The sequence below is a fragment of the Prionailurus bengalensis genome, chromosome B3, assembly GCF_016509475.1.
Source record: "Prionailurus bengalensis isolate Pbe53 chromosome B3, Fcat_Pben_1.1_paternal_pri, whole genome shotgun sequence".
NCBI classification, from domain to species: Eukaryota; Metazoa; Chordata; class Mammalia; order Carnivora; family Felidae; genus Prionailurus; species Prionailurus bengalensis.
The window spans coordinates 105,024,357-105,040,957 of record NC_057355.1 but is presented as its reverse complement, the minus strand read 5'-3'; the positions used below and the strand labels follow the sequence as shown (position 1 = coordinate 105,040,957).

Sequence of the window (16,601 nt, the reverse complement as noted above, 5' to 3'; positions counted from 1 at the left end):
CCCATTAATCCAGTTGCCTCTGAACTTTCCACCTGTCTATTGTGCATCTCAGATATAACATATGCCTAATGAAGCTCTTTATCTTCCATCTAAATCTGTTTGACTCCCATTTTTCTCCATGTGTTTGAAAGGTATTACTATTTATGGGTTGCTCAGGCCCCAAACATAGGAGTTGCCATAATTTTTCCTTTTCATGAATGCTGATAGCCAGTCTATCAGCAAATCCCATTAGTATACTTGCAGACATAACTCAAATTCATCTACTTCTTCTCAAGGTCTACTGATGCCACTCTAATGTAAATACCATCATCTCAGGGCACCTGGGTGGCTCAGTTAAGCGTCTGACTTCGGCTCAGGTCATGATTTCATGGTTTGTGAGTTCGAGTCCCGCATCAGGCTCTGTGCTGACAGCTCTGAGTCTGGAGCCTGCTTTAGATTCATGTCTCCCTCTCTCTGTGCCCCTCCCTAGCTCGCTCGCTCTCTCAAAAATAAATAAAACATTTAAAATACATACATACATACATATATACATACATACATATATACATACATACCATCATCTCTGTCTACTCCTAACTGGCCTTTCTGTGTACATTCTCACTTCTGCACAGTACTGACTCCACATAATAGTCAGTTTGATTATTTATTATTTCTTTGTTTAAGACCCGTTAGTAACTTCCTGTTACTTTTAGGGGGAAAATAATAACAGACTTCACAAAAGCATGGCTTTTGATCTGTCCTCCTCTTATGTATTCATCCACATCTCATATTGCACTTCCTCTCACTACCTCAGCCGCTCTGGCCTTCATTCTTTTTTCCCACTCAGGCTTGTTGCACTTGGTGTTTCCCTATCCCTCAAATCCTTTTCCTTCAGCTCTTCAATGCCTGGCTTTTCAACCTCTGATCTCAACTAAGAGGTCACCTTCTCAAAGAGTCCTTTGCTGATCACATTAGCCAATGTAGCCCACCTCTCCAGTCCAGTAACTCATTATTTCGTCACTGAATTAATGTTTTTCATAGCACTTCTCGCAATGAAATTTTCATATGTTAACATCTGCCTCCACTAACCAGAATTATTAATTCAACACATACCTTTTAAGTGCCTACTCCTGCACTCGTGGAGCTTTCAATCTCAGGGAAAGGATAGACAAATGACTAGAAAGTGCAATGTAAAATTGAGTAAGAGTTAATGAGAAGTGTTGGGGAATTGGGATGGGAAATTCAGGAACAGAGGGCTTTTTTTTTTTTTTTTTTTTTTTTTTTTGAGGAAGGATGGTCAGAGACTGCCTGTCTGAGGAGACATGATCCAGAGAGCTGAATGAGGTGAAGGAGTGAATTGAGAATTTGGAGACAGTATTTTAAGAGAACAGCATGTATGCTCTTGTGGCTAGGAATCTTAATCTGTCTTATTCACCATTATTGTCTGGCACCTAGAAAGCACGTAGTAGATGCTCAAAAATGTTTATTGACTGTATGTCACATCATTTCATAAAGTTTTTAACATTGAAGCATACTCACCCATAATTCAGTAACCTTGTGGTTTATTCTTACCCATTTTTTTATTTGCTCTCATGATGTAGATAAACATTTGTAGCCTGCTTTTTTTTTTTTTAAGTACAGCAGACTCTTTTTTTTTTTTTAAGTTTATTCATTTTCTTAAATAATCTCTACACCCAATGTAGGGTTCAATCTCACGACCCCAAGATCTAGAGTCACATGCTTTGTTCCAACTGAGCCAGCCAGGTGCCCTAATTACAGCAGATCTTGACATCGAGTATTTAACATTTGCCATTTGCAAATGACTTAATGTGGCAATTTGTATTGGGTAATAATACCTCAAAGGTATGAAGATTAAAGAAGATAATGAAAAAAGATAACATGAATTTGAATCCATATGGTATGAAGGATCTGTTATTAAGCTCATATGGAAATCTAGCATCTTCATTTTAATAGTTGTATGTATTCACAATTTGGAAGGGCTTAGGGGTGAGAATGTTTCTTATATTCATAAACTTTCTTCCATGCAGCCATTTAGTTAATATTTACTGCTGTTATTTCTAATGATAGAATACAATTCTGTCATGCATATATATAATAAAGTTAAATAAACTTTATTACTATATTACTTAATAACTATCCCCTATTTCTAGATATCTTGAATCTTTTCAGTAATATAAATAATGCTGCAGTGAACATTGTAGAGCTTAGAGTGTTTTCCTTATTTTGAATTATTTTCTTCATATAAAATCCCAGAAGTGAAATTAGCAGTTCAGAGTGTGGTACCTGGGGCCCCTGGCTGGCTCAGTTGGTAGGGCATGTGACTCTTGATCTCTGAATTATGAGTTCAAGCCCACGTTGAGGGCAGAGTTTACTTACAAAAACACACACACACACAAAGTGTGTTACCAATTTCAAAATTTCTATACATATACAGTTTTGCAAAAGGGTTTTTTTTTTTTTGCAGTAATTTACACTGTTATTGACCTTTATGATTGTACTAATTCTTTACATAGTGTTGAATATTTTTTTAGAATAAAGGGATTTTTTTTTTTTAATTATGTAGAGAGAGCGCACACATGAGTGAGGGAGAGGGGCAGAGGAAGAGAGAATCTTAAGCAGGCTCTATGCTCAGGACAGAGCCTGAGGCAGGTCTCAGTCCCATACTGCTGGTTCATGATGTGAGATGAAATCAAGAGTCAGATGCTCAACCACTGAGCCACCCAGGTGCCTTTGGATATTCTTTAAAAACCTTTAATTTAATGGTTGAAAACACACATAAATACTACCTTTTGTATCTTCCATTAATAATAAGGATTGGTATTTTCTACATGTGTACTGACTTAATTTTCTTTCTAAGTTTGTGTTGGAGTCTTTAGTTTTCTTACTATTTGGTGATTTTATCGTATCTTCTTTTTTTTTTTTTTTTTTTGAGAAAGAGGGAGAGCGTGTGCAAGCATGTGCACAGGTGGGGGAAGGGCAAAGGGAGAGGAAGAGAAAGAATCATAAGCAGGCTCCATGCAGCCAACGCAGGGCTCTGTCTCACAACCATGAGATCATGACCTTAGGCGAAATCAAGAGTCGGACGCTTAACCAACTGAGCCACCCAGGCACCCCTTTTGTTTTCATTTTTAAAACTTTGAAAAAAAATCATCATCCCGTAAAGAATTCTAGGTATTAAACTTTTATTTTCTCATGTATGAATATTTTCCTTAGCCCATTATGCTTCTTAATTTTCACTAGAAACATAGACATCTAAGGTTAGAATGTATCTTAGAGTTTATCTATTGCTCTTTTACAAAAAAGATGAATCTGAAATCTGGAGAGGTCAGCTCTCTTTTTTGGAGTCAGCATGTGGAGTCACCTGAATAGCATGCTGAAAAATCAAGAATTTTTTTGTAGACAGCGAGGAGACTTTGAATATTTTTGAGGAAATAATAGAGAGCAAGATGAGTGAAATGTGTAAATTTAAATATATTACTCTGGCAACAATATATTAACAGAAAAGATAAAGTGATTTGAACCCAGGAAAGTAACAAAAAAAATTATTTTAACTGAGATAATGAGGCCTTGTTATAAGAAAAATGGTGGAAGTGGTTCATGGCTCATGTGAACCACTGGGCATGAGAGAGTAGGAAAGAAAAGATACAGACCACGATGATTCATTTATTGATGTATTTTTCGTTTATCTCAGCAAATAATGAAAACTGAGTAGATGGTGAAACTTTGCGTGTAAAAACTTAGGATTAATTTTATTATTAAGCTTAATTTTACTTTTCTGTCCACAGAAATCATTGCTGATTTATTAAAATAGCAGTTGCTTTTATTCATAATATCACATTCATTTTTTCAGTTAGCAAGATGAATTTCTTCAAGTGTATTCTAATACATACATGCCTTCCAATTTTAGGAATTCCTTCTTCAGATTCTAGGAATGCAAATCTCTATTTTTTGGATGTTGTGCAACAGGCCAATACTATTTTTCATCTTTTTGACAAGCAGTTTAATGATCACCTTATGCCACTAATAAGGTTAGTCAAATTGATTTTTGTTGGTATGTCAGTGAATATTATAATGTTCTCTACATATAAAGACTTACAACAAAAATTTCATGAGATTAATAGGACAGATTTTAATATACGACATTAAATAAGGTTTGGTTTATATTTTCCTATCAGTTTATGTGAACTTTTCAAGCATGTGAGGATTAAATAAGGTGGAGTATATGTGAACATGCCTTATAAAATTATATGTGTACTATTAAAAGATGAACAATATATAAAAGATAATATTTTAAACATTTTATTGTAAACATTTATATGCCAAAAAATTAGTCTAGAAACAGTCTTAAAGATAAGATCACTTGTAATCCCTAAATCACACTTTGAAAGGAAATGTACTAATTTAAGAACTGTAATGCCACATAGCAAAGAATCCACATAACTGTTAGAGTTGCATATTCCTTAATATTTTGTGTGTTTTTGACATTTAGGTGGCATTCAGAAGGCAAATATGATTGTCAAAATTATTTTTTAGTGTAGGAAAGCTAAATCAACTGGATTGGCTGTAGTCTCCAAACTTTAATTAGTATAATTGATTATATTCTTAAGATATCCAATGGATTTTTTGTTTTTTATTTTTTGTTTTGTTTTTTACTGTTATTTAATTAAAAAGGAAACAAACACAAAACAACAAAACAAGAAGAAAATGAAACAATCCCAAAATTTCAAAATCACAAATATTTATATTCTTGAGGGATATCTTCTCTGAGATGAAAGTAATGAATCAAAAAAAAAAAAAAAAAAAAAAGAGAGGTTAGAGTGGGAGAGAGCCAAAGCATAAGAGACTCTTAAAAACTGAGAACAAACTGAGGACTGATGGGGGGTGGGGGGGAGGGTGATGGGTATTGAAGAGGGCATCTTTTGGGATGAGCACTGAGTTTTGTATGGAAACCAATTTGACAATAATTTCATATATTAAAAAAAAAAGTAATGAATCTAAATCTTCTTCTTCCTTCTCTTCTAAATGGTTAATTTTTCCTAGTATGACTATTAGGCATAGTAATACTGCATAATTTCCTAGTTTGAATTGGGCACTGTAGTTACTACTTACGTGCTTCTTGGATTTGCAAGCAAATTAAAATAATATATATGTATGTTTGTGTATTTATAAATTTTTATAACAATATACATATGCATATGAAAAACTTTCAGAGTTATAAGGCTACTAATGTGATTTTTTTTTCCTTTTAAACATTGAATAGCTCTTCTCCTAAGTTATCTGAATGCCTTCAGAAGAAAAAAGAAATAATTGAACAAATGGAGATGAAATTGGATACTGGCATTGATAGGCAAGTTGTTAGTTTTATTTTTTGGTTTTTTTTTTAAGATTTTATGTTATTATTTTTTTAAATGTTTATTTTTGAGAGAGACCATGTGCGAGGTAGGGGAGGGGCAGAGAAAGGGAGACCGGATTGGAAGCAGGCTCTGTGCTGACAGTAGAGAGTCTGACGCAGGGCTCGAATCATGAACCATGAGATCATGACCTGAGCTGAAGTCAGATGCTTAACCAACTAAGCTACCCAGGTGCCCCTAAAGATTTTATTTTAAAATCCACACCCCCGCTTGGGGTTTGGACTCTCAGTCCTCCAAAAGCCACATGCTCCACCCACTGAGCCAGCCGGGCACCCCCCCCCCCTTGCCTCTTATATTTTTTAAATTGTAAAAACACTAGGGGCGCCTGGGTGGCTCAGTCGGTTAAGTGTCCGACTTCAGCTCAGGTCGTGAGCTCACGGTTCGAGAGTTCGAGCCCCACATCGGGCTCCGTGCTGACAGCTCAGAGCCTGGAGCCTGCTTCCGATTCTGTGTCTCCTTCTCTCTCTGCCCCTCCCCTGCCTCACACTCTGTCTCTCTCTCTCAAAAATAAATATTTTTTAAAAAATTTTAAAATTTTTGTAAAAACACTATTATAAATGCAGCGTGAAAATGGTTTTTAGTATGTTTAGATTCTTTTAAACTAGATTCAGTTGAAAACTATTCTTGGAAGCCACCGTTTTCTCCTCCTCCTTCTTTCTCCTACTCTTTCAAAACTCCTTAAAAATGGTATGTAACATAGAGGATTTTATTTTCATTTAGAATTTTCAGGGTTATGTCTGAAATGCTTTAAATAAATATGCTAATTTTCTGTAAGTAAATTTCATTAAGTGAATGCAAACTCTGTGTTCAAAAATTTTTGTAACAGTTTTTGTAGTTAATTATCTGTTTACGGTATAGAGCAGTGGGTCTCTTTTCTTGAGATGATGTGGTGGTCTTATACTTACTAATGATGATGACAGTTACCATTTATCAAGCTTTTGCTGTGTGCCAGGCACAGTGTTAAGGACCTTCACTTGTGTTATTTATTAGGTAGAAAATACTATTTCTGTTTTACAGATGAGGAAATGGAGGCTTAAAGAAATAAAGTATTTGCTCAAGATTGCACAGTTAGTAGTGGTAGAGCTAGGATTCAAATGCGAAAGCCCTTGCTACTAGGTTTGGGCATATCTTCTTTATATATTGTAATTCTGTTCCTTTCTCCTCTATTCAACAAAGCATATTTGAGTGCAAGTTAGTTAACAGTGCTGTTACAAGGATAGCCTGAAATTCACTCTAATTTGTGAAAAAGTAAATAATTTTTACTTTATTAGTAGTATCAAATTTGCAGGTCACCTCCCAATTACCTTTTCACTAAGATCAATATACTGTAGAGTATATGATAATGAGGGAAAGAAAAATAAAGTTAAAGAATAAAACTGGGAAAAGGGCATGTTATAGAATTAATTACTGAGCTTAATTTACTGATTATATGCTTAGAATAATCCTAAAAACTGGCCTCTACCTTTTGCTTTCAGTCAGGACAACAGGAGATTATACATACACAGTATTTCACATAATGTAATATGTTTATATACATTATAATCATCCCTTCAAGAAGTGTGTATTTTCCTAACCTAAATCCCTCATATTAACTTAATTTGTTTCTTCTTGGTTTGCCTCAGAATACCTAAAAATCATATTTGGGACGTGGGGAGGTTGGATACATTAAGCTTTCAGAGGTACAGGAAAGATGTATTTGTTAGGTATCTTCTTAATATCTTTCTATATAAGCTTGAGTCTTGGGCGCCTGGGTGGCTTAGTCAGTTGAGCGTCCGACTTCAGCTCAGGTATGATCTCACGGTTTGTGAGTTCGGGCCCCGCATCGGGCTCTGTGCTGACAAACTCAGAGCCTGGAGCCTGCTTTGGATTCTGTCTCCTTCTCTCTCTGCCCCTCCCCACTTGTCTCTCAAAAATAAATAAATATTAAAAAAATTTTCTAAGCTTTGGTCTCAAAGTCTTTGTACTAGTTGACCAATTGAAAGCACAGTGATCTGTAGTGGTCTCATGAATGTGAACTTCTAATTTTTTTACGCATTTTCCATGGATAATGGGTAAAAGAGGGAAGCAGAGCATCCACCTGATCCCTTCTGGTATTTTCAGACCAGTGTCCACCTGTGGGTATTAGGTCAGAACCTCTTTGCCTTTGAAGCTCACATCATCTTTTCTTATTGCTGTTATCTCTCAGTCATTTACGTTAGTCCCCTGTATTTATTGAGAATTTGGGCAACAGGCTCACAGTTTTTCTTTTAACCTTAGTGTAGGTCATTTCCACTTCCTTGTGTCTGACCCATTCATTTTCTTGACCATCTTCACTTTAGCTACCTACTCTCATATCCTGCTAGACCTTGTTATCATTGGTAACAAAAACCTCAAACTTGAATATCCCACTCATTGCTCATAACCTCTTGTTCTTCCAACTCCACAGCCTGCTTTCTGACCTCAGCAGGAGCTCTAGCCCTTAATTTATTAATCGTTTGCCAATTACCCTTTTCCTAGCTTTACCTTATTATTATGCTTAGGTTGCTTGACCCAGCTCTTGAATTAGTCCCTTCTAATTCCCCTAAAATATATTTCCATTAACCATAACTATCTTACAGATCCTAAGTTTTGGATCAGTGCAGTCTCTTTTATTACCATAACTGGGTGACTGATTGCTGTTGGAGAATATCACATAACTCAAATGTTATTGGTACCACTACAAACCCATGCTCTCATTTGTCACCTGGGTCTTTAGTACCACTTGTTCAGCCTGCTGATTGTCCTTAGAGTGTAAACTCATATGCTTCTCACGTCTTCTTCCAAATGTTGGCCATTCGTCTTAAACCCTCTATCTTCCCCTCTTGCTAACCATTCTCTGTATATAATTGTTAAGGAAATAAGTTAGTGACAGATTTCTAAGATCTTTAATATTACCTTAAATAAAGTATTGGGCAAGAGCAGGAATCTAAATAAAACCAGAGTTCATTGATAGCAAGACCTAGAATTTATTTTTTCTAAAATCTGAAGTCTACCAACAGTAAATAATTTTACAGAGCTATGGAATTAAATAATTTCAATTTAGTATAAATAATATGAAGTGAATATAAAATAAAAGGATCAAGGGGCTCCTGGGTGGCTCAGTTGGTTAAGTGTCTGACTTCGGCTCAGGTCATGAGCTCATAGTTCTTGACTTCGAGTCCCACGTCAAGCTCTGTGCTGACAGCTCAGAGCCCGGAGCCTGCTTCAGATTCTGTGTCTCCCTCTCTCTCTGCCCCTCTCCAGCTCACACTGTCTCTTTCTCTCTCTCTCTCAAAAATAAACAAACATTTAAAAAAATTTTTTAAATAAAGGGATCAAATATATGGTGTTCTCAATTCTCTAGGACGTTAAATTGTATGATTGGACAGATGAAGCATATCTTGGCTGCAGAACAAAAGAAAACAGATTTTAAGCCAGAAGATGAAAACAATGTTTTGATTCAATATACTAATGTGAGTAAAATGATTCAATATACTAGTAAGAATATCTGCTTTGCTTAATAATTTCATTAACATTTTCATTGGTGCATCTTACTGTGCTCTAAGTTATTTTCTTTTATACTTAGAAATCAGTGAGACACTATATGTATTTTCTCCTCATTTAAGTTGATATCCATTTCTATGTAATAAGTGTAGAAAAAATTTTACAGGCCTGTGTTAAAGTCTGTGCTTACGTGAGAAAGCAAGTGGAAAAGATTAAAAATTCCATGGATGGGAAGAATGTGGATACAGTTTTGATGGAACTTGGTGTACGTTTTCATCGACTTATTTATGAGCATCTTCAACAATATTCCTACAGTTGTATGGGTGGCATGTTAGCAATTTGTGATGTAGCTGAATATAGGAAGTGTGCCAAAGACTTCAAGGTACGTATTCACAAATCTGAAGCTTGTAAATAGGCTCAGGAACATAAGTCAGACCGTTAAGAATGCATGCTGACTTACTGTCATTACTGAAAAGTTTACAACTTGTTGATATTGTAGCGAGACAGATCTAACATTTTCTAACTGGAAAAGTGTTGTTCCAATCATGTTTTCAGTATTAACACATTTTTGCTTTGCGCTTTATTTTAGACAAGGCCATATTTCAGTTCCACAATTCAAATGACATTGTTGACTTTCATAACTAAAGCTGTATATAGCACACATCAGGAAAATATGTTCTTTCTTCATGTACATCTCTCTGAAATCAGTTTTCCTTAAGGTTTAAATTATTTAAGAAAAGTGCTAAATTAATGATAACTAATTCTAATCCACAGAAGTATAAATGATTGTTAACTATTGAAGAAAACTGGCATACTATATATCTTTTCAAAAAGATTATACCACGTTTTTATAATGTCTGAAATATTTGAGTTTTAATACTTTCTGAAGCTTTAAAATTTTTTTAATATATTGAACCTCTCCCACATTAGTAACTCCTGAATAACAGTAAATAAGTGAGAAGGATTAAAAACTAATTGTAAAACTAGAAATCGTTTTGTTTCAATGCTGGTTTTTTTTTTTTTTCCTTAATTCAGATCCCACTGGTATTACAGCTTTTTGATACTCTGCATGCACTTTGCAATCTTCTGGTAGTCGCCCCAGATAATTTAAAGCAAGTCTGCTCAGGAGAACAACTTGCTAATCTGGACAAAAACATTCTTCACTCCTTCGTACAACTTCGTGCTGACTATAGATCTGCCCGCCTTGCTCGACATTTCAGCTGAGGTTGAATTTACAAGGGAAACATGTTGTACTTCAGCAGGTCTTGGTTGACAGAAAGCACAGGAGATTTCTTATGACACAGCCAACATTTTATGGAAAAATGACTGTTTGGAAAAACAGCAGCCATACTTACCCTTGAGATTTTATTTGAAATTTGGACACTACCCAGCCATATTTTGCTTTTTTCCCCTTAAGTTAAATTTTAATTCCATTCTTGAACTTAACAAATTTCAAATTCTAAATTTCAAATTATGTGAAACTACGTGTCACTCTTTTCATCCTGGAAAATGCTGGTGTCAGAAGACAAATGAGATGTTATCACTGTTCCAGTTCATGTTCTTTGACATATTCCATTGGGAAGTTTCACCGTCCTATTTTGCATTGATGGTAAAATACAGCAAAACTGCATTTATTATTTACCAATTTTTAATGACCTTTTCAGCACTTGGTAATTGTTAACCAATTGTTATTTTAGGTTTTCTTAGAGAACTTTTGTCTCTTTCAAAAGGTTAACAACTGAGCATAATTTGTGTAGTTGGTTAATTGGATTTTTCCCTGAGGTACAACAATAGTATTCCAAGAAAAATGTTATAAACTGAACTAATATGATGAAATGTTTTATGTAGATATTAGGAGTGGATCAGAATACATCTGCTTTCTGGGTAAAAAAACTTAAAGTTTACTATTTCTTATTTCATAAACAGATTTTAAGCCAATGCTAGCAAGAAATTAATAAGTCTACCTTATTTTATATTTCACTTAAGGTAAGGTGGAAGACCTTAACTGAAGGACCATATTTATTCATTATTTTAATATTATAAGGGAAGTAAAGTTGAGGTATAGTCTAAATGGTGAATATGAGAAATATTGACAGTGTTTAGCAACAATGCAGCCCTTTAAGATTACTTTCTTAATACTAAACTGGAATAAGATGGGATGGCTGAACATTGATAATCTATTTTAAGGGGAATCAGTAATTGATAGATAGCATTATATATTCTAAGTCTGGAGACAAGCTTTGTGAAGACTGATTGCTTTTCAGATCTATAGTTTCTGTCATTATCTTTTTCAAGGCATTTCTGAAGCAATTCTTGAATGGAGTTAACTGAATTGGCTTAATATGGTGACATAATAAATCACTTATAAAATTTTAAACGTCAAGTGGAAATTTAGCAAGGCTATTTACTCTACAATCTCTCTAAACTTGCTCTGCAAGAATTCATTCATATCTGTGTGTAGTATTTCAGTTCCCTTTGTGTTGTTCGCAATCTTCTAAGAACAGATAAACTTTAATGTTCAGCTCATTCTTGGCATTTTTTTCCTTTAATGTAGGCTTTTTGGCCTAATTTTGGCAAACTACTTTTCTTTTAAGACTATGTTTCTGAATAGTCATCAATCTTACCAAAACTTCCAGATCCAGCACTACCTACTGTTTAAGTTACTATTGACTGAATTCTCTTAATTTTCTGTTTAGCCCAGTGTTATCAAGGTAAGCAAAAGAAACAAAGTATGCCAACTTTTATCAAAGCATTTTAGAAAATTGTGGCAGCTTTAGAAAGCTGTCTAGTTTTCTATTCCCTAGCCAAGGGGAGAGCCAGAACAGATTTTGGATACTAGAGAAAGTCATATGCTTGTACTATTGCCATTTTAGAAAGCTCTGATGTGAATTCAAATTATACCTCTGTTACTTAAAGCCAACAATTTTAAAGCAGTAGTTTTACTGGCCATTTGAGCTCTTTGTACAGTGTCAATTTGTAAAAAAAAAAAAAAAAAAAAAAAAAAAAAAAAAGAGAGAGAAAGAGAAAACAAAATCTTAAATAAAACACGAGAGAACATTTTAAGACTTCCAAATCAGAGAAGTGCTTCAAATTATTTTGTTTGGATTAATTTTTTTAAATGTAAAACATAAACATGTTGCTTAAATATTTTGTTAATTATTATTTCCATGCTTGAATTTTGTGCAATATTTTCCATTATGTCCATTGACCAAGGCAGTGACAAAGAAAACTCATAAGTGAATACTTAATTTAGAAGTGTTAACATTAATGCTTAATAAACAAATTCCCTGCAATTGTTTTTTTATTTCACTCCATTTTTTACCTCTTAAGGATATCCATACTTAATTTTCTAAATTATTGCTATTTCAGTTTTTAAGATGTTCCTTATTTTTTATAGGTCTTCTCACCTTTTTTTTTTAGAAGAAAAATACTTTTTTTTCTAAGATTAGAAATTTAACTGATTATCTTTCTTTAAAAAATTTTGTTCTATAAAGCCCTGTGCATTCCTTGCATTCTTTTTATTCCAATTTTTAAGGCATTTTTTATATTTATGACCACTATAAAATTTTGCCCACAACTTATGACTCAAAAAAGATGATCAATAAGTAAGATGTTTTTCAAATGCACTGATAAAATTTTAAGTAGCAATAATGGAACTTTGTATATTAGTAACATTAGACAACATTTGATTAAAGAGAATCCTTACAGTTTTCTGCATTTCTACAGGAGCTAACAGACAATATCTATGTAATGTTTTGAAGTGGAAAATATGCTCCAAAACACTGCAAATTATTTTTCTGAAACTTAAGTATATTATGTTAAAATACAGGACACAGGTTTTAGCCTCTATAAGTTATGGTATTGAAAATGACAGTCGACCACAGTAGATGAATAGTCCTTATGAAGAATTATAAAATAACAGTTGAATGAATCTTTAGACAGAGGACTCATTGACTGTTTCAAGACAAGTATTAGCCTCATTTTGAGCATCTCCATGGTTGCAAGTCCCTAGCACCTTCCTTTTTTAAAAAAGAACTGCTAAATACATTAACTTATGATATATTTAGATGATTTTCTTTCCTCTTTCACTTTAAATTTTCACTATCTGAACATCAGCCTTCCGGCTTACAGTGAAATAATTTTATTATTAGATTGATTCAAAGTGGAGAATGTACTGCTTCCTTAAAATGCCTTTTTCTCATCTAAGATGGTGAATATTTACAGGTATCCAGATAAAGAGATTTTGGTTCCTGAAATGCCACAAAACCTTTTAAGGTGGTCATGTTTATAAGGTAGTGCCTAAAACATGCTTGAACAACTGTTATGTGAGAGTCAGCAAGGTTCACTCTGTGCATAATTTGTTATTAACTTAAAAAGCTCAAATCTGGGATTTAACTTTTTTTTTATCAATACAAAAGTAGGTTTCATATTACCCACATACTATTCATTGACTCAGAAGTGTGAGGTACTTTCTAGAAGTGTACTGAATTCTCCTGATTTCTATTGGAGAATTTGATATCAAAAGCACTTTAAGCTTTCATCCAGTTAATTTAACTATACTCAATTCGGTAGTACTTCTCTCCACTTGAGAAACTCGGTCCTGAAATACGTTATGTGCTTTGGAGGAAAAGACCAGTTTATATTGTTAGAGTAAATAATTCTACATAAAGTAAAACAACAATTTTTAAATATTGATGCATAATAAAGATAATTATAGCTACATTTATTGGTTCAAATTCAATGCACTATGCTAATCATTTGTATACATGATCTCATTTGATTCCAAAACAGCCTTAAGAGTTGGGTAGTATTATCTCCATTTGACAGATGAAACATCTAAGCCACAAAAAACATTAAGTAGACCTGCTAAAGGTCTGTAGGTAATAAAAGGCTCAGATTGAAACCTAAATCTTTCTCACTCACTCTTGATGTTCTGTGCACTATTCTCCTTATGTAACATTAAATAGGTCTTTTATTTTGATAGACTCATTAGTTTTCCTTAGTCTAATTTCCTTCTCATTCAATGTTTGTTTCCCACTGTAGTGTTTAGGCTATGAAGTTGATACACAGGATCAGTATTTCATTTACTGTTGGATTTTTTAATGTTCCCAATGTGTGGTCATACTTTTTAAATTTGGTTTTTAAAATTTTATAAGTGGTCATGAAATTTTAATTTAATATTAAGTTTGTACTTAATAGAAATCTTTCAAAAAGTTCTCTATAGTATTATTTTACACAATTACAGTACTATATCTGCTTAACTTTTACAGAAGAAAGAGTCCAAGTGTTTTATAACATAGGAGTAAATCACAACTCTACCTTGGAAAATATGGGCAAATCAGTATTTCTACCTTCAAACAGACTATTTTAATGTCATACGTTTGCCAATTGTGTTAATTATTTAATGCATTTGGTAGTTTTTAAATGGCTAATGCTGGAGTGAAAATATAGGGGGAAACATGCATGTTTAATCTTTTAAGAGTTAAGACTCTTAACTTTTATTCTTACCACTGATCAGTCCTTTTTCTTTCCAAATTTAGGGAGGAAACAACTCCTAAGTGTATATGAGAGAGAAACCTGACATGTTAGAGTGTAAGAATTTTAATTGGTGATTTGGAGCAGTTAGGCTGATAACTCTGGGCTTTAACAAGATTGATATTTTTGAATATTTGGCCCTGTATACTTTAACACTAATATTTGGGTGATAACAGTAAACTTCAGTTCTTGAGATGAATATCACTTGTGGTGGGAGAGAAAAGTAATTAACCATACTTGTTCATTTTTTGAGTGTTTTAGATGGTTGCAGTCTGCCTCACCGTACAAAGCCAATTTAAATATGAATATATCACATCATACTCCAAACAGCAAACAACCTCAGAGGAAAGTCATTTATTCAGAAGGCATAGATTTGTGCTAGACAGCAGTGATGCATTACAAATATATAATTATTTGCACTAATATTTGAGCAGGTGGAATGGATTAGAACATGGTCAACATTATGCTGCTGATAACATGTATTTTTCTATATTAATATGTACTGTGCAACATGTATTAAAATTGTCAATAATTCATTTTAGCCAGGATACTAATATTTATATTACTATGTTGAAGAAACAGTATCCAACTGAGCCACTTTTAATTTAAAAGTCTGAAACTGGAATTAAGTTTACTTTGAAAAACCACTTAAATTTATAATCACTGGAAGGTCAGTAAAACATAGAATTATCAGTGACTGGTGACTTAATTGGAAGAAGTGTGGAAGGTTAAGAATAGGTGTAGGAATCTGGAATGAGTAAGTTAAGTTTCATTTATTTATAGCTCAGATGAATGACTTCCTTTTATTTTAACTATTAGCAATCTTAAATGAAGGAAAATGTCTTATCCCTTCCAACGTATCTTCGTATTAATACTCTAAGTCTGCAGATTGGATGGAACCACCTCTGAGGAATTAATCTCAAATGGTGGATTTTCAAAATTTTTGGATTAAACTTTGAGAGGTAGGAAGCCTTCTTGGTGCCCCTGTAATCTTAAATAGGCAGGTGCCTTTAAGTGAAACCATCCCTTTTTATCTGCCTATCATATTAATCTTTATACTGTGGGTAGATTTGGTTCCTTTGAACTGTAGTATTTTGTTGTGGCAGTTTTATCAAACCTGCAGCTTTTTGCTATAGAGAATAGTATCCACACAGAATCTAGACACTGCTGACCTAAGAGAACTGTGAAACTACCTCTAAGTATATTGTTTGCAAATGTTGTGTGCTATTTAGAGGATCACATGAGTTTATGTGAAAATACTTTAGAAGGAGTAATACTAAGTGCCTCTATATTAGGATTCTTCAGTAAAATGTATTTTCATTTTTTGCCACAAGGGGGAGAAGTTATTTTTATAGTAATACCTACATTTTTGTTTGATTTACAAAAAAAATAGAACTCACATTGTTTTCCTCTACTGAACAGCACTTACAAACATTATCACCATCCTAATAGTGTGTGTGTGTGTGTGTGTGTGCGCGCGCGTGCGCGTGTGTGCGATTCTGAAAGTCATGTGAAAAAAATTTCTGGGTCAATTAATGACAAAACTAAAACCGTTTTGAAGAACCTGTATGTGCACAGCAGACACAGGAATTGGACAAAGTTCATCATAATTAAAATTATGTTTTTTGGAGTTCTATATCTCATTGAATTTATCAGCTCTTTAAGAATGATCTATTGATTAGTTCTCTGCATTCTGCTTTTTAAAGAAAAAATTTTGAAACAATCTCAAACTTACAGAAAGGTTGTAAATACTGTACAAATAAAATGTTTCTGCTTTGAGAGTAAGCTGCTGTCATGGTGCCCCATCACCCTCCAGTACTTTTACGTTTCCAAAAAGAAAGAATTCTTCCATATAACCACAATACAACCATCAAAATAAGGAAATTAGCAGAAATTAGCACTGGTGTATTACTTCCTCAGACCTTGCCCAATTTTCACTAATTGTCCCAGTGATGTTTTATAAAGATCCAGTCACACGTTGTCTTAACGTTGCAGAATCTCTCATTTCTTTGGCTCTGGAGCAGTTCCTCCGTCTTTCCTTGACTTTTGCTACCCTCGACTTACATAGATTACGGGCCAATTATTTTGTAAAATGTCCCTAAGTTTGGATTTATCTGTTTCCTTGTGATTAGATTCTAGTTGCATTTCTTTTGC

The 16,601-nt window shown here is 33.8% G+C and overlaps 1 protein-coding gene across 1 annotated transcript in view; it reads left to right on the top strand.

The window, feature by feature from the left end:
• Positions 1-16,232, top strand: part of EXOC5 (exocyst complex component 5) — a 60,823-nt gene extending 44,591 nt beyond the window's left edge. Inside the window, exons 14-18 of the mRNA XM_043556244.1 lie at positions 3,908-4,028; positions 5,261-5,347; positions 8,773-8,881; positions 9,079-9,294; positions 9,948-16,232. Coding sequence (XP_043412179.1) covers positions 3,908-4,028; positions 5,261-5,347; positions 8,773-8,881; positions 9,079-9,294; positions 9,948-10,136 — 722 coding nt within the window. The 3' untranslated portion in view covers positions 10,137-16,232. The remainder of the gene's footprint in view (positions 1-3,907; positions 4,029-5,260; positions 5,348-8,772; positions 8,882-9,078; positions 9,295-9,947) is intronic.
• Positions 16,233-16,601: the final 369 nt, after the last annotated feature.